General features: G+C 62.8%; 1 protein-coding gene across 2 annotated transcripts in view; it reads left to right on the top strand.

Annotated features, from left to right (window-relative positions):
• ELFN1 (extracellular leucine rich repeat and fibronectin type III domain containing 1) overlaps positions 1-17199 on the top strand; it is a 68843-nt gene extending 51644 nt beyond the window's left edge. The window contains exon 3 of one of the 2 annotated variants that reach the window (XR_011494036.1): positions 13975-14112. Coding sequence is in view for 1 of the 2 variants with exons in the window: in XM_070484075.1 (XP_070340176.1) it covers positions 14279-16756 (2478 nt within the window). In the remaining variant the exon portion in view is untranslated. Of the gene's footprint in view, positions 1-13974 lie in introns of both variants that reach the window. The other variant, XM_070484075.1, reaches the window with a different exon arrangement.
• Positions 17200-20184: the final 2985 nt, after the last annotated feature.

The following is a 20184-nucleotide window of genomic DNA, read 5'->3' on the forward strand; positions in this document are numbered from 1 at the left end:
TCCTCGGATGCCCCCTCCTCAGGGGGAGAGCCCTCTGGCCCATGGGATCCATTCTGCGTATTCTGACAACACATCTCCTGTTCCTCTGCGGGTGACACCCGTTTGTTCACCCGGGAACTGAGTCACTTCTTTCCATGCGTCGTTTTACTTAGTCCTCCTGGGGTCGTTTTACAGACGAGGAGATTAAAAACTCAGAGTGGGTGAGCCACTTGCCCCAGGGCACACAGCAGCAAGTGACAGAATTGAAGTCCAAGGTCGGGTTAGGGCTGTGTGATCCCATAGTTGACGTTCCCTTTGGAGGCTCTGTGACCCCTGGGGACGGCGACCTTGTCCTCTCCCCAGAAGGTAGACACTCATTGAATACCGAGTGAGCAAATGAATGAGAGAGAGTACGGATGGATGAATGGCTGTGGGAAGAGGGTTGGGGCCCCAGCTTTCAGGGCTGCGATGGAGGGTGTGCGTCCCTGGGGCTGCCAGCCAGGGCCTTCCCATCAGCTGAGTGGCCGAAGCACGCAGACTTGGTCTTCCTCCCTGAGGTACTGGAATTGGAGACAGGGACTTTTATTCTGGTGGGGGTATCTCCTTAGGCGCAGACTTTCCAACGGCCAAGTAACTGGGGCTGAATCCTCCCTCTGCTCTTCTCCGTGAGAGGGGCCGGAAGGGGAGCTAACAGCCTTGGGACCCCCAGCAGTGGCCAAGGGGCTTTATGGGGCCTATCTTGGGCTGCCCCAGGCTGGCTGCCAGCCCCTGATGGGGGCTTCCGTTCGTGTCCTCATTCAGCTCCCTGAGTCCGGTCCCTTCCCCGATTGCGTCTGCCTGGAGGCTCCGGCCGCGTCCACTAGTCTCTATTCTCCACCCCGTGGTCGGGCCTTCTCTCCCCCGTGTTTGCAGCGGAGGGAGATGAGAGGGGCCGAGAGCCCAGGCTCTGGGCTGAGTCCTCGCCACCCCTGGCCATCAGGGGAAAGCACGCCCCTTAGCGGGCCAGACCCAGACCCAGACCCCTCCCAGCACCATGTAGGGGAGACAGGTCCCCTTGGGGCACCGAGCATGGCCCCCCACCTCTGGTGGTCTCCGTGGCCTCTGCCCCGCTGGCCACCGCCCGAGCCCCCTCGCGCCCTCCCCCCGCCCCCAGAGCGTCTTGGTGACGAGCAGGACGGCAGCCTCTTGCAGATCAATCCTGTTCTTGGTCTTTGAGCTGTAATTAATGTTTGCTGAGTTATTAGATTGATTTTTTATAGACTCAGAGACCAGGAGAATTTACACAGCTGCCGGGGTGAGCAGAGGGGCAGCTTTGGGCGGGGCGGGGAACTCGGGCCCTTCTCGGTCTGGGTGCAGCTCACGTCCCCCCAGGAAAGACACCCCCCAACTCTCGGGCTCCCCCAGGCCTGGTTGTACCTCCTGGACTTTGCTCAAATCCTCCCCCCAAATCCTTGCAACAGCCAGAACCCCACAGCCGTGTTGAGCACGCGTGCTGGGCGACACGCCACCTGCGTCTTCTCACGCGGCCCCGCGCTGGGCCTGGGCGGGATGACCCTTCCCTCTTCTCAGAGGAGGGAAATTCGGACTGAGAGCGACCAAATGAGCGGCGGGCGTGGGAAGCCGAGATCGAGGGTCCGTCGTCGCCCCCACCGAGCCCGCCTCCCCTGGGCAGAGAGGGCGCGTGCTCCCCCCGGGCTCCCGCCGGCCCTGCGTGTTCACAGACACCGTGCGTTTCACTCTCATGTCGGCCCTGGGGGCGCGTATCGACGGCCCCGCATGTCAGAGTGAACCGAGTCTCAGAGAGGTTAAGAGAGCTGCACAGCGGTGCCGCCTGGCGAGCAGCGGGGCCTGGAGTCCCACGCGTTCACCGCCAGCTCTCCGCCGCCCTGTGACGCTGGTGCTGGCCGGCCTTCCCGGAGCCCCAAAGCACAGACACCCCTCTTCTGAGCCCCCAGCCGCCTTGCCGGCAGCCGTCACGGATCGTGGGGCCAGGAGTCGGGCTCCCCCGTCTCGCCCTCTCATTTGATGCTCTGCATCCTGTTGGTTACACGCAGCTGCGTAACAGCCGCCCCAAACCTCTGGGGCTTGAAGCCGCTGGTAGTTTGCTCCTAACGTCTCCACAGCAGGCGTCCGGGGGGGGGGGGGGCTCAGCGGGCGCTTCCGATCACTCCACGTGGCTCCGTCTCTCCCACGCCCGGCGCTCCTTCCGGATGGAGCCTCGAGCTTCTCCAGCAGCCGTGTCAGCGAAGTCGCTTTCCTCACCTGGGGCTGCTCCCGAGAGGCAGGCGGTGGAACTGCCAGGCTGGCGAGGGCCGTCGTGCCCAGGCGGACGCAGCCTCCTGCCCGGGGAGGGGCGGTCAAGTCCCGGTGCAGACGAGCCCCCGAGGGTGAAGTTGCAGCCGTCTTTCGGGAACACCACCGGCTGGACAAGCCGCTGCCGTGATCTCCTTGCTTCCTGGGTGAGTTAGGCTTTTCTCCTCAGTTAGAAGGATATTTGGAGAATGTCTGTGCCTTTTCTCGTTTTGTTTCTCTGTGTCCCCCAATGCCTGATGTGACGTCCGTCTGTCCACACGTGGACCACCCGCAATGTAATCAGAAGGCCCTGGGAGGGTGGTGAGTCCTGGCCTCATTGGAGGGAGCGGGGTCTCCTCCGAGGCCCCGGGCAGCCCCACCCGGCCAGGGCCATAAAAGCCCATCCCACGTCGTCCCGTTGCGGAATGGCCCTCCGTCCCGGAGGCCAACGCGGAATTCGCCAAATAAGATGTTTTTCCAGTCGTCGTAAGCTTTCCCACCGAGGTTTCTCTGTGGTTCACCCGACCTCGAGCGGGCCCCGAGTCATGAAAATCTGGAACGCACAGAAGACGGATCCGGGGTGACGTTTCACTTCGTAAAATGCCCGTTCGCTTTACAAAGTGGCTCCCGGTGTTGGCCCGCACGGCTGTCCGGGGCACGTCCGCTGTGGAGCGGCCCCGAGCTCGTAAGCCAGGAGGCTCCATCAAGGGCTTTCTCCCCCTGAGCTGGGAGCCACTGTCTGGAGGAAGTCACCCCGGGTGGCAGTGAGGACGGCCCCAGACCCCAGGCTGCAAAGATGGTGCCAGAAACTCAACCCCGCACATCTCGCCCGGGAATACTGGATCGAAAATCCTCAGTAAGACACAAGCAGATCCAATTCCACAGAATATTAGAGAGATAATCTGCCACGATTATGTAGGATTTATCCAAAGAATTCAAAGATGGTTTAATATCAGAGAAATCTGTTAATATAATGTCTAATGCCGTGTTAATCAATGATGACAGGCATGTGATAAAGCCAATGCCGGCTTCTGATTTTAGAGTAACTGCTAAAAATGGTACTAGAAAGATACTTTTCTTTTTTTATGACAATTAAGAATTCGTGTCTCAGTTCAACAGCCAGGATCATTCTAAAATAAATTTTTAACGATTCTGATTCAAAACCTTTTATTAAAAAACCCAACAGTGCCCCTTTATCGTTGTCTAGGAATCCTGGACATCGCAATAAGACATGAAACAGAATTAAGTGGGATGTCTACAGGAAAGAACTGTAATTATTTGCAGACAATGTGATTTGAGGCCTTAGAGACCCGGGAGAGCCAAGTGAAAAATTAATTTGATCTGAGAACTCAGGGAAGGTCGTGGGCCAGATAGAAAACAAACATTCTCAGGACAAATCAATAATTTTCATCTGTACCAGCAACAATTCGTTTGTTGGAAATACACAGTTCCCTCTCACCATGGCAACGACGAGAACCCCGTGGGATTCCTGGGAATAAATTTACAAGAAAAATTTAGGATCATTGTGAAGAACTCTATAAAGTGGTGGGGTGGGGGTGGGGGTGGGGGTGGGGGTTAGGGTTCCAGGTGGAGGAAACAGCATCTTAGAGAAAACGCTGGAGATGCAGGCTGATCACCCCCTTAGAAGGCAAGGTGAGGGATGGCGAGGGCCGGGCGGGCAGGGACTGTCACCCAGGCCTGGCTGGACTCTCTCGAGGGCCCTGGGGAGCCATGCGGGGTTGTAGGGAGAGGAGGGGGACAGGCTTGACCAGCTGTGCCCTGTGGAAAGCACACTCCAGCCGGGGTCAGGGTAGACTCACAAATCAGCTGGAAGGAATAGATTATTCAGTACATGGTGTCAGGACCATTTGTCGCCCATTTTGGGGGTGAAAATCAATTTCGATCCTTCCGTACACCCGTGAAATACTTTCCAGGCGGATGGTCACACCGTAGAGACGCTGGCGGAGGGAGGCGGGCATTGCGTCTCAGGATGGCTCCGAGCTCCTGAAGCTGCACGAGAGAACCCGAGGGGTCGGAAGATAATCACGAGGCAGAGCTTTGTCAGAATCCCCCCGGTGTGGACACAACTCTCCGGTGACACGAGGAGAGAGAGGGCCTGTTTCCGACATGGAAACACCCCAGTTGTGAGGGGACCGTGCTGGGCTGTTCTCTACGGTGTCTCTGTGCCCCGCCCCTCACCAGAGCAGGACCGGTCCCCCCAACCCGGCGTGACGGCCACTGCGGCCCAACCCGAGCCCAGTGAGCCGGGTGTGGCGGACGTGTCCTGCCTGCCTCCTGGCCCACTGGCATCGCTGATGCTTTTCAGACTGGACTTTGCTTGGTGTTTCATTTCCCTTATTAATTGAACATTTGAGGGCTAATTGCTAATTTATAACCTCCGCTCGAAAACCATGCCCCAAATCTTTAGTACAATTAATGGCGGCCAGGGAGCCCACTCTGCCTGAGCCATCGCGGTGACGGTGATGCGAGGCGGGGCCTGCGCGCAAAGGCCTGACCGGGCGGGCGGCGTTGGCGACGGTCACTGGTCACTGTGTCTGCATGAGCGGCTCCGGGGGTGGTGGAGTACGGAGAGAGAGCTGCGCCTTGGTGTCCCCGAAGGGCCTGTCCGTCGTCCTGGGACGAGGTCCTGTCTTCCCACGGGGCTGGGAGCAGAGCTTACGACGCAGACGGAATCCCCAGGCTCCATGCGGGGTGAGCAGAAAGGGCTTCCAGGGTTCGGGGCTCCCGGAGGTCAGGGTTGTACAGGAAGAGCAGAGCCAGCAAATCTCTACCTTCGGTCTCCAGCCGGCCATCCCTCAAAACAACCGGAGAGATTCGGGTCAGACTAAAGATAGAACTTCCCGGCTGCCAGGATTACGAGGCTGTGATGGGGAACGGTGCCAGGCATTCTTTGGACACCTAGACCCTTGCCTGGCGTCAGCGACATGCTTCCCGACGGCAGGGGGTGGACCGGTGTTCCTGGAGAGGGTCACCCTTCCTCCCTCATGCCCGGAGGCAGCCGGCCACCCGTACCACCCCCACCCCTGCCAGCGCAGGAACAAGAAACCATTGCAAAATGATTTCTCCCTCCAACGATGCCATCCATCATGTTTTTTAATTTAAAAGGATGCCCAGTGGAAGCATAGCAGACCTTTAAATGTTTGGGTCCCTAATTAACTCCGGAGCAGCGTGGAGCTGCGGGCCTGGAGGGAGGAGGGGTGGAGTGAGCCCGGCGTTGTCCCAGGAGGCAGGCCTCCAGCCCCCCGCCCTGCCCGGGGCCCTTCTTGCCGCGTCTGTGGGACCAGGCAGCGCAGCCCGCCTCCCCCAGGGCCAGGACCCTGCGCCACGCACAGCCCTGGGCTCCCCTCGGCTCCGGCTCCAGCTCCAGGGGCCCCTCTGGAAACTCGGGGGTGGGGCCGGAGTCTGCATTTTTAACTACATCTGCACGGTGGACGCTGATGCCGTGCACCACTGACCTCTCTCTTGGAAAATCTTGACTTTGTGGCTCTGCAAAACCCTCTCACTTCGGAGCCTCTGTTTCCGCCTGCACGTAATTAGGTGGACCCTGACACCTGCCTCCCTGGACATTGGAGAAGGGGCTCGGGATACAGCAGGCGCTCGATACATGCGGGGTCCTGGAGGAGATAAGAGGTCACAACCTCTGTTTGCACACTTCCTGCTTGTGGCAGACTCTGGATGGGCAAGGGGGAGGCCCCCGAGGCTCAGAGGGTCCCGTGGACCGCCCAAGGTCGCTCGGCGCCCTGCCCAGGCCGACCTCCCACCTTCCCCAGTGCCCTCTGCATCCTTGTGGGGTGGGGGGTGCGGTGCAGGCAATGGTCGCTCCACCGTGGGCAAGGTCACACCTCCCAGCCTGCCTCCCGGAGGACGGGGCCGGGGCCAGCTGAGGTCGGGGGCTTGCCAGGCCGACCCTGTGGCCAAGTCCTGAGGATCCTGCCCTGCTGAGTCAGCACTGCTGGACCGCCTGCCAGGAGCCGCCAGCCTCCTTGGGTAAACGGGGAGGAAGCGGGAGGGGGAGGGCGGGCTCTAGGTGGGTGACCAGCTGGGGACAGCCCTCACTGGGCCCCCTCGTCTGGGCACCAGGGTGGCGGCTCACCAAAGTAAAACCTACAAGGTGCATCCGGCTGGCCTGCTCTGTTCACCAGCACTGCTTGGAGCTCCCCCATCACCTGAGGCCACGGGGCGGCTGGAGAAGGACATGAGTGTTTCCAGAGCTGGAGGCCTCAAATCATCTGCTCATGTCTTCCACACTATAACCTTGGGAGGGTGCGCTGATCTCCATTTGACGGAGGAGGAGACAGGCTCAGAGAGGTTAAGTGACTTGCCCAAGGTCACACAGCCAGAGCACGGCAGAGCTGACATTCACGTCTTGGCCTAGGACTCTGAAGCCTGAGATGGTCCCGTGCCCCCTTCAGGTGGGCAGTCCGGCCCCACACCTACCCTGGCTGGTCCGAGTCGTACGTCCAGCCGCCCTGACGCGCCCACCGCGGCCCCCGGGCTCTGCGGCAGAGCTGGGCTGCAGAGGGAGGCAGGCAAACGCTAGCAGTAAACATGATCTACCGGCACAACATCGGGATGGTAGAAAGTTATCGATCTGTGGCTCTCCGCCCGCCTCCCCGTGCGCCTGGCCTCGAGCCCAAGTTTCCCTTGGAGGCGAGAGTCCGCACCGTCAGCAGGATCCTTGCCCCGCACTGGCCCGGCCCCCGCCCCCCCCCCCGCCCCCCGCCTCCGGGCTGGGCTCCACGGTGGGGAAGGGAACGGTGTGTTTAGACAGATCGCTCCCGTCCCAGCACGGGCGACGGCGACTATGCAAATCGGGTCGACTATGCAAATCGGGTCGTAAGAAGTTTAAAGGCCTGGAACCACCATATTTCTTGATTTCATTAGCGGCGACACAGGCTGCAGAGTCGACGTGGCAGAAGGAACCCCGTCCCAGGCTCACCACGCGCGCCGTCCCCATTGTCCCTGGGCGACAGAGGTGCTCTCTGCGGTGGGGAGTGTGCGTGCGTGTGTGTGTGAGGTCAGGAGACGGCACGGGGTGGGGGTTTGGGGCAGGGAGACACGAGGCCCCGGACGTCTCAGAATCAGAAGATTCCCCCCAAGGCACCCGGCTCAACTCTTTCATGTTACAGGTGGGGAAACTGAGGCCTGGAGGCGGGGCTTGGGGAAGCCCTCGGCCCCGCCCACTCTCCCGCTGTGGCCGGTTCTCTCCATGCCCAGATGTTAAGAGGGAGGCAAGGATCTCCCACGGGGCTGGGGAGCCGGGGGAGGGAAATGGGCAGATCAAAGTCCAGATTCCTCCCCCAGCGCTCAGGCCTCCGTCTCCCACAACCGCATTGCCCGGCACCCCGCTTCCTGGATGTCGCCCGCCCCCTGGAGTGGGCCCTCCTCTGAACGCACGTGCTTCCTGCCTCCACACTTCTGCGCGCACCCTCTCCGCCTGGGACGCCCGTTACCCCTCTTCTTTCCTAACAAACTCCTGCTCATCTGCTAGGACCCATCACGTGGAGGCCCAGTGAGCACCCACCCCTCCCTGCAGGCTTGGACAGGGCCTGATGCCACAGTGCAGCCAGGGTGTCCATGTGCCCTCCCCGGGCACCCAGGCAGCAGCTCTGTGACCGCCGGGCGTGGGGCAGTTGAGTCAGCGGCCGAGTGGCTCAGGTGGGCTCGTCCCGTCTAACCGGACTTGGGTCCTTGGCATGTCCCTTCTCCCAGGGCCTCTGGCTTCTCCCCTGGACTGCAGAGGGCATGTGGCTGTCCCTTGTCCCTCTTCCCTTGCAGGAATGTGGTGAGGCCTCATGACGGGATGGCTCTGAGAGTGACTGGCGTGTCATGCTGTCACAGAAGTGGTGGCCAGGACACAGCCCCCCTTCTCGGGCTTCTCCCATCTCTCCTCGTGCCCCTCAGCCCGGTCCCGGTGGCCTCAGGGTGGCCTCCCTGAAGTGACCCACAGACACGAAGGCACTGTTGCACCCACATGAACACACGTGAGTGTTCACGTGTGGACACGTGCAGGGCAAATACGTGTGTGCACCAGACATGGTGAACAAGCATACACGTTTGCACGCCTGTGAGCATATAGACAGGTGTGTGCACAGACACACAGACGGACATGCACACACAAAGGCTGGCCTCAGGTGTGTGCAAATGAACCGCAAACACTTAGGGCCCCACGCGGGTCTGGGGACTCCGGTCCACCCTGCACGCCCTCGGCTCCCCCAGCTGCAGCCAGAGGGGCCCCTTGGGCTGTCCCCACAGCTCAGGCCTGCTGACCGAGGGCAGAGGGGAGCTGAGCAGTGACGCCCCGAATCCAACCGGCCTGGTGGGGAAATGACCCCATGTTAAAGGTGAGGAAACTGAGGGCACAGAGCTGGTTCCCACCAGTGTCCCTGTGATGCGGCCGGGCTGGACCCTGGGCCTTGGTTTCTGCCGCTAGGAAGTGGGGTCGTTGTCACATGCCCCTTGGGGCTGTCATGAGGAAGCGACGAGAGGGCGTGAACAGAGATGCTGTTCACCAGCCAACCAGCCTGTGCCAACCACCCTGGCATCCAGCAGGCCCTGGGTAGCGTGCCCTTTCTCGGCCAGGCAGGTCTCTGTCCGTCTGGGTGAGGAGGCACCCAGGGTTTGTACAGAGTACGGATGTGAACAGATGTCCCTTTGCAACCCCGTCGATGTGTTAGGATTTACAGACCCGAGAAGGCTCGGGCGGGTGTGCCCCACCTGAGCGGTGCCAGCCACCACGTGGGCATTTCATGTCCCCTCAGAGGGTGGTGGCAGCTCCCGCCGGCCTGACAGAACGTGGAAAGGAAGCTAATGTTTGTGAGAAAGTGCCAGCCCTTGGGGAGGAGGCGTTTTTCCTCCCACTTTGCAGGTGCGAACACGGGAGCTGACGCGTCCCAGCCGGGGCCCAGCGTGGTGGGACTCTGAGCCAGGGACGGCGGTGGGGGAGCCGCCCGCTCTCAGACTTGAAGGAGAAGAGCGGTCCCTGGGGCGGGAGGAGGAAGGTGGTGCGTGCGGGGAGCCGGGAGCATCCGGCGAGAGGGCAGACGGAGCGAGAGCCGGCAGGGACGCGGTGTGGACCTTTGTGTGGGAGGATGGATGTCAAGAGTTCTTGGCGAGGTGGCAGGATCCCCCGATGGCGCTTCAAGGCCCCTCTGGCTGTGGAGTGGGAGGTGGGGCCACCGCAGGAGATGATAGTGGCTTGGACCAGGGTGGCCATGGCAGGAGGGGCAGGAGGTGAGGACCCCGGATACATTTGGAGGTGGAGTCAAGGCTATGGCTTCCGGACTGGGCTTCCAGGGGGCGAGGAGAGAGAGGAGTCGAGGATGACACGTCGATTTTTGGAGAAGAGCTCCATTTGGGGGGCACAGCCTTTGAGAGGGGAGGCCGCTGGGTCTGTGAGCCTGGGGTGCCGGGGGGGCCGTCAAGGTTGGCGAGATGGACTGGGGGCCCGACGTGGGCGGACAGCATTGAAGCCACGGGAGGGGTGAGACCACCCCGGGGAAGGTGAGGAGAAGTGGCGAGGGCCACGGGGACAGTTAGAGGTCAGGGTAAAGAAGAGGGGACAGTGGCCGGTGGAGGAGACTGGGACGGGAGAACGTGGTGGCTCGGAGACCTGGAGCAGAAAGTGCTTCAAAGAGGAGCGGCCTGCTACGTGGGCCAAATGCTGCCAAGAGGCCAGGAGAGATAAAAATAGAAGCATGCCCTTTGGAGCTGGCAAGACAGAGGTCACCGGTGACCTTGAGGGCTCCGAGGGCGTGGGGGATGGACGCTGCACCGGAGGGACTGAGAAATGAAGATAAAGTGGGGGCAGTGGGGATGGAAACTGCTGGCAACCTTTGCAAAGAAATCTGCCATGAAGGGGAAGGGAGACGGGGCAGTGGCTGGAAGGTATTCAGTTCCAGTTATTTTTTTTTTATGGAAGGTTCTAAAACTATGCTGCCCCATACAACAGCCACCAGCCACATCTCTGGTGCTCAGCAGCCACACGGGCTGCCCTGTTGGGCCGTGCAAGTGTAGACGACCTGGCCCATCGCAGAAAGATCCCTGGGGGCCGTGTGCAGGGTTGGGAGGCTGGGGCTGCTGAAGCAGGAGGTGGGGGGGAGACGTCAGAGGGGTCCGAGGGGACACAGGTGGTACAGCTGGAGGTGGCCGGGGCCTCTGCATCTCTCTGAAGCACAGGGGCCAGTGCAGGCAGGATGAGGGGACAGCCCTGGGCCTCCCCAGGGCCCTGCAGCCTCCGCCGGTGCCAGGACCCGGGTCTGGGGTGCGACAGCTGGTCTGTGCCCCACCGCCAGCCCCACACGCGCTCTGAGAGCGTCCTGGGAATGGTAGTTTAGAGCCACTTACCGCGCACAAGGGACAGGCGTGTGAGTCTGCAGGGGAATGAGGATGGAGGGGGCCCGTGGTGGAGCGAGCGAGCAAATACGCAGGCCCCCAGGGGAAACGGCTGTCCTGGGGGCGGGCGTGATCTGGCAGAACCTTTCGAGGTGGTTCGGCAAGTTCACTGGACGGCTGTTCCTGGGGGCCCTGCCTGCGTCCGGCGTCACGGGGCTCCCAGACCCACAGGACTGCATCCTGTCCCCCACCAGGGGGTCCACTCCGAGGGAGCACGCGATGGCTCCGAGAGGGGCTTGGGGAGCTCAACCCGTGTGCTGAGGGGCTGCCTGGAGGAACGGGGCGCTTCCACCGGACCTGCCGCCCAGCCCCTACCCCCGGCAGGAGGAGGACAGGCTGACAACTCCCTGTGTGACCTCGGATGAGGCCTTCTGTTCTCTGGGCCTCAGTTTCCCCTCTGTGAAGTGAAATGTGGAATGAGAACTCTGGGGTCCCTGCAAGGCTGGGGTCATGGGGGTACACGAGGGGCAGAGGCAACTCTTTCTGGTGGGGGGGACAGCCACCAGGGTCCCACCCACGCCCCTGGCTGATCCCTCCCCCTGAGGCCAGGCTGGGTGGGGAGGACGTCCCATCCCCTCAGCCCGTGTGACGGAGGAGGCTCCAGAGTGTGGGGGTGCACGGGGGTGGGGGCGAGACTGCTCCCTGGAACCACTTGCCGCTCACAAGGTGCAAAGTCAGAAGCACAAATTCCTAGACTGTCACGTTGGGGGTGGGGAGGTGCCTGTGGTGGTGGCAGAAAGGGCAGGGAGGGGAGGAGGCTGGGGCAGGGACCTGGCTGGATCGGGGACGTGCACGCCGAGATGGAGCTGCGTTCACCTGCAGGCCCATGGACGCGCGCACACAGACGCACACACTCATCAGATGGTGCTGGTGCAGGTCCTGATAAACGTGTGCTGAAATGTATTCACCCCTTACAAACCCAGCCTATGCCCTTGGGCACACAGACCCGTGAGTACACACAGACGCAGAGCCCAGCACACGGGTGTGCAAGCACTCGAGTGTGCATGCGGCTCTCCAGCCCCCAGGGCCCCCGGTCCGCCCACCACCGTCCTGCCGAGGGGCCCTGGGAGGGGGCGGGGGGAGGCTGGCTGGCCCTGGGCCCGTCCCTCCTCCGCCAGCGCCTGCCTGTGATAAGGGCTCTTTAGGGCCTGTAATCCTCCTTAACTTGACTTTGGGTTATTTTGAGCAAGAGATTAAAGGTGATTACCATCAGCACTGCTGAGGCGCCACACTGCCAAGTGGGCCTGCCGCTCGGCACACCCCCGTCCGGGGGCTGGAGCCAGACTCCGTCAGCCCTGGGCTGGTCACCACCCTCACCCCGCCCGCTGTCTAGGATGCACTGGCACGTCAGGGAACGGGGCCTCCCGGGCCACCCCCCCAGCCTGCCCAGCCGAGGGCTCTTGGCCTCTCAGGAGCCCCGGGTGACATAAAGCACAACATAGGCACAGGTCGTCCGGACATCTGGACGGATGGGCAGGTGCACTGCGGGCAGGGAGGAAGGGAGGCCCCCGCAGGCAAGCAGGTGCCGTGAGGTGGTGGAGATGCTGGTGGCAATGGAGATGTGCTGGACATGCTCCCCGTGGCGTTGTAGCTTTATATCACAAGCCAGACCACACAGGGATCCCCGTTTCTCCCTAGCAGGCTCCCTCCTTTGGGGAGGGACGCTCAGGAATACCCCACCTGCCCCAGAGCCGTTTCTGATCGGGCCCAGAGAGGCCCGGTGCTCTGTACAGTATTGCACAGCAGCTCGGGGCCGAGCCCTGGGTGGGCTCCACCATGGCCTGCCAGGCTGTCTCCCCAGCCCCGACCCCTTCCCCATCTGATCTGTCCCCTCTCTTTCAAGCAGGAGCCAGATCAAAACTATTCTTTATGAAGTTTCCAAAGGGGGAAAAGCATCCTATTTCACATGATTATGTTTTTTCTCCTCATTTAACCGCCTCAGTGCAGACTAGTTGCAAACGTCAATATCGGTGAAATACACTCCGCTGGCCGCCCGCCAGGCCACCGAGCGGTTACAGAGGCCGCTGTAAATCCAGGGCTTAACGAGTAGACGCACGCCCGCTCGTCTGTCCTGCGGGAGAAATACGAGGGGCCGAGGGGCGCGTCCCGCCGGCTGGTGGTCCTCCTGTCGGGGGAAGGGGGGCGGGGGTCCGAGGGGGAGCGGAAACCCTGCACGGCGTCCAGCCACGTCCCCCACAGGCACCCGGCTCCTGCCTGGAGTGCCCCCCACCCCCCTGCCTGTGGTCCGACAGTCACATCCTGGGCATCCTTGCCAGCACCAGGGGTACAGAGACGGAGAAGGGGGCCCTGTCCAGGAGAAGCACAGGGTCTGCTGGGGACCGAGGGGGAGGGGCAGAGAGCAAGATGCTCTGGGACCCTCCCGTCACGTCTGGGGCCTGGAGTGGTTGGAGGTGTGAGCAGCAGACCCTCGTCTGAGCCTGAGGCCACGGGGAGCCCGGAAACTCTGGGTAGAGCTGCTCTCTCCTTCTGGGCTTGCTTCCAGGATGCACCAGTGAGGGGTGGTGACAGGCCCGGGTGCCCTGAGCCGGGTGGAAAGCCGCAGAGACCGTCCAGCTGGCTCATGGGGTAAACTGAGGACCAGAGGAGCATGATGCTCCCGGGCCACAGGGCAGGAGCGCTCAGGCCCAGAACCTCGCTGTCCAGGTACCTGGGTGCTGCCTCCCTCGAGAGGAGCTGGAGGCGAGCCCAGGAGTTCCGGAAGATTCTCTGCTGGCCAGGGGAGGACCCTTCAGCTGGGGGCTCAGAGCACCCCCTGCAGGCGGCTGCGAGGGCCCGGCCGGACCCTGCTGGGAGGAGGAGGCGCCCCTGAGTCTCCAGGCAGCACAGCAGATCATCGGTCACATGAGCGTCCCTGGCCAGGGCCAGCCGGAGCAGCCCCGTCACTCGTCAGCCATGCAACTTTAGGTCTCGTTTCTGTGCCTCAGTTTCCTCCTCTGACAAATGGGGTCACCGATGAGACGGTGCCAGGCCAGGCACACATGCTCTCGATTCTCTGCCGTCACCAGGTGGCTGAGCAGGTGGTGTGTCATTTTCACTTTGCAGAAGAGGAAACTGAGGCAGTCTGGAGCCAGGGCTCGCCCTTCCCTCCCACCCTCAGCACACAAACATGATCCCGGCAAGTAGGCAGTCAGTATTTCCTGTTGTCCTGCATCGTTCTGGGACTCCTCGAATGTGCCTCTGTTTTCCCAGGCGGCTTGGACACTTGACCGCTTGCCCTGTGGCTCGCCAGGCGCCTCCTGACCGACTGTCCCCTCTCTTGTTTCACAGCAGGACCAGCTGAGCTGGAGCTGCAGGGTGGAGCTGTCCGGACGCGCAGGCCGATGGGGACGGAGGTCACGGCCATGGCAGGACGCGGGCGGACGACGAGAGGCGGCGGGCAGTGAGGGAGGCGCGTCCCTCCCAGCACTCGCGCCGTGCGACCATGCGGTTTGGGACAGGACGCCCCTGAGTCTGCAAGCAGCCTCCCCTCCCGCCCCCTGTCCCTTCGGAGGCTGCAGCCCGGCCCCCCACCCAGTCCCCCCACCCCCACCCCTGGGCAGGCTGAGCGGGGTCTCCCGCGAGGGCGGTCCCAATGGCCGGGGGCCGGTGGGGTGCGCTGTGGGTGTGCGTGGCGGCCGCCGCCCTGCTGCACGCGGGCGGGCTGGCCCGTGGCGACTGCTGGCTGATTGAGGGCGACAAGGGTTTCGTGTGGCTGGCCATCTGCAGCCAGAACCAGCCGCCGTACGAGGCCATCCCGCAGCAGATCAACAACACCATCGTGGACCTGCGGCTGAACGAGAACCGCATCCGCAGCGTGCAGTACGCGTCGCTGAGCCGTTTCGGCAACCTCACGTACCTCAACCTCACCAAGAATGAGATCGGTTACATCGAGGACGGCGCCTTCTCCGGCCAGTTCAACCTGCAGGTCCTGCAGCTGGGCTACAACCGGCTGCGCAACCTCACGGAGGGCGTGCTGCGCGGCCTGAGCAAGCTGGAGTACCTGTACCTGCAGGCCAACCTCATCGAGGTGGTGACGCCCAGCGCCTTCTGGGAGTGCCCCAACATCATCAACATCGACCTGTCCATGAACCGCATCCAGCGGCTGCACAGCTCCACTTTCGCCGGCCTGGCCAAGCTGTCCGTGTGCGAGCTCTATAGCAACCCCTTCTACTGCTCCTGCGAGCTCCTGGGCTTCCTGCGCTGGCTGGCGGCCTTCACCAACGCCACGCAGACCTACGACCGAATGCAGTGCGAGTCGCCGCCCCTCTACTCCGGCTACTCCCTCCTGGGCCAGGGCCGCCACGGCCAGCGCAGCATCCTCAGCAAGCTGCAGTCCGTGTGCACCGACGGCTCCTACGCGGCCGAGCCCCACCCGCTGCCGGGCCGCTCGCCACCGGGCCGCTCGCCGCCGCCGCCGCCGCTGCCCCCCGAGCCCAGCGAGGCCCCCTGCGCCGACGACGAGTGCTTCTCCGGCGACGGCACCACGCCGCTGGTGGCCCTGCCCACGCTGGCCACCCAGGCCGAGGCCCGTCCGCTCATCAAGGTCAAACAGCTGACGCAGAACTCGGCCACCATCACGGTCCAGCTGCCCAGCCCGTTCAACCGCATGTACACGCTGGAGCATTTCAACAACAGCAGGTCGTCCACCGTGTCCAGGCTCACGAAGGCCCAGGAGGAGATCCGCCTGACCAACCTCTATGCACTCATCAACTATACCTACTGTGTGGTCTCCACCAGCTCGGGGCTGCACCACAACCACACCTGCCTCACCATCTGCCTGCCCAAGCCGCCCAGCCCGCCGGGCCCCGTGCCCAGCCCCTCCACGGCCACCCACTACATCATGACCATCCTGGGCTGCCTCTTCGGCATGGTGCTGGTGCTGGGCGCTGTCTATTACTGCCTGCGTAAGCGGAGACGCCAGGAAGAGAAGCACAAGAAGGCGGCCTCGGCGGCCGCGGCCGGCAGCCTCAAGAAAACCATCATCGAGCTCAAGTACGGGCCCGAGATGGAGGCGCCCGGCCTGGCCCCGCTGTCCCAGGGCCCGCTGCTGGGACCCGAGGCCGTGACCCGCATCCCGTACCTGCCGGCGGCCGCCAGCGAGGTGGAACAGTACAAGCTGGTGGAGAGCGGCGAGACCCCGAAGGCCAGCAAGGGCAACTACATGGAGGTGCGCACCGGGGAGCCCACGGAACACCGGGACTGCGAGCTGGGCCGGCCGGGCCCCGACAGCCAGAGCTCGGTGGCCGAGATCTCCACCATCGCCAAGGAGGTGGACAAGGTCAACCAGATCATCAACAACTGCATCGATGCCCTCAAGTCTGAGTCCACCTCCTTCCAGGGCGGCAAGTCCGGGGCCGTGTCCACGGCCGAGCCACAGCTGGTGCTGCTGTCCGAGCCGCTGGCCGGCAAGCACGGCTTCTTGTCGCCCGTGTACAAGGACACCTTCGCCCATGGTCTGCAGCGGCACCACAGCGTGGAGGCGGCCCCTGGACCCCCACGCTCCACCACCCCGGCCGGCGGCTCCGTGCGCAGCCCGCGCGCCTTCCGTGCCGAGGCCGCCGGGGTGCACAAGGCCGCGGCCGCTGAGGCCAAGTACATCGAGAAGAGCTCTCCCGCGGCCGATGCCATCCTCACTGTGACGCCCGCGGCTGCCGTGCTGCGGGCCGAGGCCGAGAAGGGCCGCCAGTACGGCGAGCACCGGCACTCGTACCCCGGCTCCCACCCCGCCGAGCCGCCCGCGCCCCCCGCGCCCCCGCCCCACGACAGCCTGGGCGGCCGCAAGCCGTCCATCCTGGAGCCGCTGACCCGGCCGCGGCCTCGCGACCTGGCTTACTCACAGCTGTCCCCACAGTACCACAACCTGAGCTACTCCTCCAGCCCCGAATACCCCTGCCGGGCCTCCCAGAGCATCTGGGAACGCTTCAGACTGAGCCGCCGACGCCACAAGGATGACGCGGAGTTCATGGCGGCCGGCCACGCGCTGCGCAAGAAGGTCCAGTTTGCCAAGGATGAGGATCTGCACGACATCCTGGACTATTGGAAGGGCGTGTCTGCGCAGCACAAGTCCTGAGCCCCGCTCTCTCCCTTCCGCCCCCGCCCGCCCGCAACTCGTGACGCCCACTGGACCAAAAAGGACACAAAACTCATTGCAGCTATTTGTAACCCAGAGACTCTCACGCGAACCCGACACACACGCGTGCACACGTGTGACAGCAGCCGCTGAAGCCGGGCCCCGCGGAGAAGGTGGGGGGGGGGGCCCAGGGTACCCACGGAAGGGAGCGGCGGCCGGGTGCGCACTCCTGTGCCGAGCCGGGCCCCCCGGAGTGAGCGGCCTGTCTGCGCGCACACACTGCACACAAGGGACTTCGGAAAACTGTGTCTTAGGGATGGGGGTGAGATGGGGAATTTTTTTTCATTGTCTTTCTTCTCTGCCTTCTTTCTTTTCCTCTCTCTTTTTCTTTTCTTCCTTTTTTAAAAAAAAAAATAATAAAAGTCAAGTTCTCTTAATAAGATATAACAACAGACATGGGGGGCCTGTGGCCGGCATGACCACCTGGCTCCCCGGGTCATCTCCTCTGTCCGTGGTTTGCTGTGGATTCTGTCCTGTCCGTCGCTTCGTTGCCACCTCCGGAGGCCACCAAAGACGGCAGAGAGAATGCAGGCGGCCGGGTGGCCTCAGGGACATCCTGGAGCCCGCGGGACTCGAGGGGGAGGGCTGTGCCGTGGACGGCTCGGGGGTGGCCGGGAGGGGCGTGGGCTGGGCCTGCGTGCTCCGGCCGCGTCCCCGCTGTACACTGTCATCGTCCTATTGTACAGAAAAATATTTCTATATTTGCAATGTTTGCTGTAAAATGAGAAAGAAGAAAAAAAAAAGACTATGTCTACTAAAAAAAAAATTCTGCAAAGGAAAAAGCCCAAATACTTGTTTGGCCTGGATTTTTGCTGTGGGATTTAGGGAAAGATTTGGGGTTCCCTTGATGTCTGGTTTAGCGGTGGTTTTATTGATTTGGGCCATGGGGTGGGGCTGGGGTTACAGGTGGGCACCACTGAGCTCTCCTTCCTGGAGGATGGGCGTGACCCTGAGTGACCACGGGAGGGGACACATGAGAGCTGGTGGGAGAAGTAAGCAGCCGACACGGGGTTGGACAATGTCCAGCGGCTTTGAGGACGAGAGGACGTGTGGACGGGGGAGGAGGGAGCTGAGGGAGGTGGGTGCGGGGCCCTGGGTGTGAGTGGGTGTGCAAGAAGATCCAGGTGTCGGGAGGTGGTTTTTGTGCTGTGTGTATCTGACTGTGCGTGTGAACAGGTGTTCGTGCACAGAGCCGGGAAGCTGAGTGGGTGTGAGTGGCCTGTGGGTGGCCAGAGGTGAGGGTGAGTGTGGAGGGCGTGGGTCTGGGTGTCAGCAGGGGTGAGAGGTTGGAGGGTGTGTCGGGTGGGTCCCCTGCAAAGCTGGAGCCGCCCCTACAGGTGAAGTGCCCTGAGCCCCTGATGCTGGGGACGCTGCAGCCCTGAGCCAGCCTTTCAGACCCATGGCCCCCCTCCACAGGCATCTGGCCCATTCCCCTGCCCACTTGGTGTGGCCCCCAGTTCAGAGTGAGCGGTCTGAGTGCCCAGATGCACAGCACCACGTGCTTCAAAATCTCCAGAGAAGACCAGCTCCCAACACCCAGCCCACAGGAAGTCCCTCTCCGTGGCTAGCCCAGTGCTGCTTGCTGCCTCAGCCGTGGGTTCCCGCTGTCCTGGCCGTCAGGAGCCAGAGCAAGGCTTTCGGGGGGGAGAGGCCATTGCCAAGCCCTCGCGTCCACCTGCCAGCAGAGTGGGGTCCCTGCACCCACCCCCAGCCCTGGGTCCAGCAGAGCCGCCTTCTCTGGGGGAGAGGGGGAGGCCAGGACCCTGCAGGGAAGGGGCGACCCCCCGGCCCCTCCCTTCCACTGACGGGCCCCCCTGCCAGATGCCAAGTCTTCCAGCCACTGCTCCCTGCCTGGTGGCAGTGACTCTCTGCCCTGTGACCCCTGCTCTCACCCCTTCCATCCAGAGCAAACCCATTCCCAGCCTCAATTTCCAATAAAGACCCAGGGAGGCATGCGTGGGGGGCTGGAACTGGATCCCGGAGGCAATGGGAGCCCTGGGAGATGCTGGAGCAGGGAGCAGAGGGTGGCAGCAGATCCTCAGGGTGTGGTGGGTCCCCAGAAAAGGACTCGGGGCTCCAGCCTGACTCAGCAGGGGGCAGAGGAGAGAGGGCGGCGTGGGTGGCATGTTCGGGGTGGGAGAAGCCCTTAAGATCAGCAGCCCCTGCTTGCATGCCCCTACTGACAGGACGCTCACTCCTTTCCACAGTAGCAGTTTCCTGCTTTGGGCTCCTTTCTGAGACTGAGTGGAAACCAGTGGCTCCCCACAGGGCCCACCTCCGACTCCCTGGCCCCAGTGGCCACCTGTCACCGTGGACAGGGCCCATCCTCCAGGCTGGCCCACACAGTCCTGGCTTCTGTGCTTGGGTGACCCCATTAAGGTCCCACATGTGAGGCTCCACGTGGTCTGCATGACCCCACTCAGCTCACATGGGCCCCGCTCAACTGAGCCCCTCCAAAGTGGGTCATTTCCAAGGATACCACGTGCCCTGCCCCTCCCTGCTTGGCCCCACAAACCTGGGCTCCCCCAGCTCACCCTCGGCCATGGGGTCCCCAGGGAGCATCCCAAGGGAGCCTGACAAGTGAGTGGGCTGAGGGTGATGAGGCCACACCCAGGAGGGCGCGGGCAGGGAGAGGAGGCAGGTCCCAGGGCTGGTGGGAAGAGGCCCAGAGAGGGGCCTGCCTCGCCGAAGGTCACACAGTAACGTGGCGACCGTCCTGGCCGTGGGACGGAAGTGAAGCCAGGCCTCCTCAGCCTGCTGCTTGCTGTCACCGAGGAGATGAAATGGGCTATTCATAGGGAATCAGAGAACGACGGGCACAGAATAGAGGTGCCTGCCCTGGGGAGGCAGCGTGATAGGACAGATGGGCCAGGTGTGTATGAGGGACATGTCACCACCGAGAGCTGCCACCAAGCACGGGTCTGGGGATGGGGGGGGCAAGCAGAGGGGGAGGGGATGGGTCCTGAACAGCGAGAATGCCCGTTCCAGAAGCTCAGCCCGCCCAGGGTTGGACACAGGCAGCTCCAGTTGCCCCGTGTCCAGCCAGTCCTGGGGACACAGACCCATATGTCACCGTGTCCTCGCTCGAAGGAAGTCATCGTGGAGTTGACAAGAGTGGACCCACACAGGGGAAGATGCACACGCTTAGTAGGCACATGCTGTGTGCAGGGCTCTGTGCAAACCCTGTCGGAGCCCAGAGAGGGATGCATTCCACCCCCATCCTGGAGGAGCTCCCAGCCAGCAGGGCACCGGCTGCAGACGGAGGTGACCCGGCTCAGGATGGGTCACAAGAGGCTGGGGGAGGATGGGAACTCCTGCTTGGGAAGAGCCTGGAAGTCTTCCTGGAAGAGGTGTTGTTTGGTCTGGAT

The sequence above is a fragment of the Equus asinus genome, chromosome 14, assembly GCF_041296235.1.
Source record: "Equus asinus isolate D_3611 breed Donkey chromosome 14, EquAss-T2T_v2, whole genome shotgun sequence".
In the NCBI taxonomy this organism is placed as follows: Eukaryota; Metazoa; Chordata; class Mammalia; order Perissodactyla; family Equidae; genus Equus; species Equus asinus.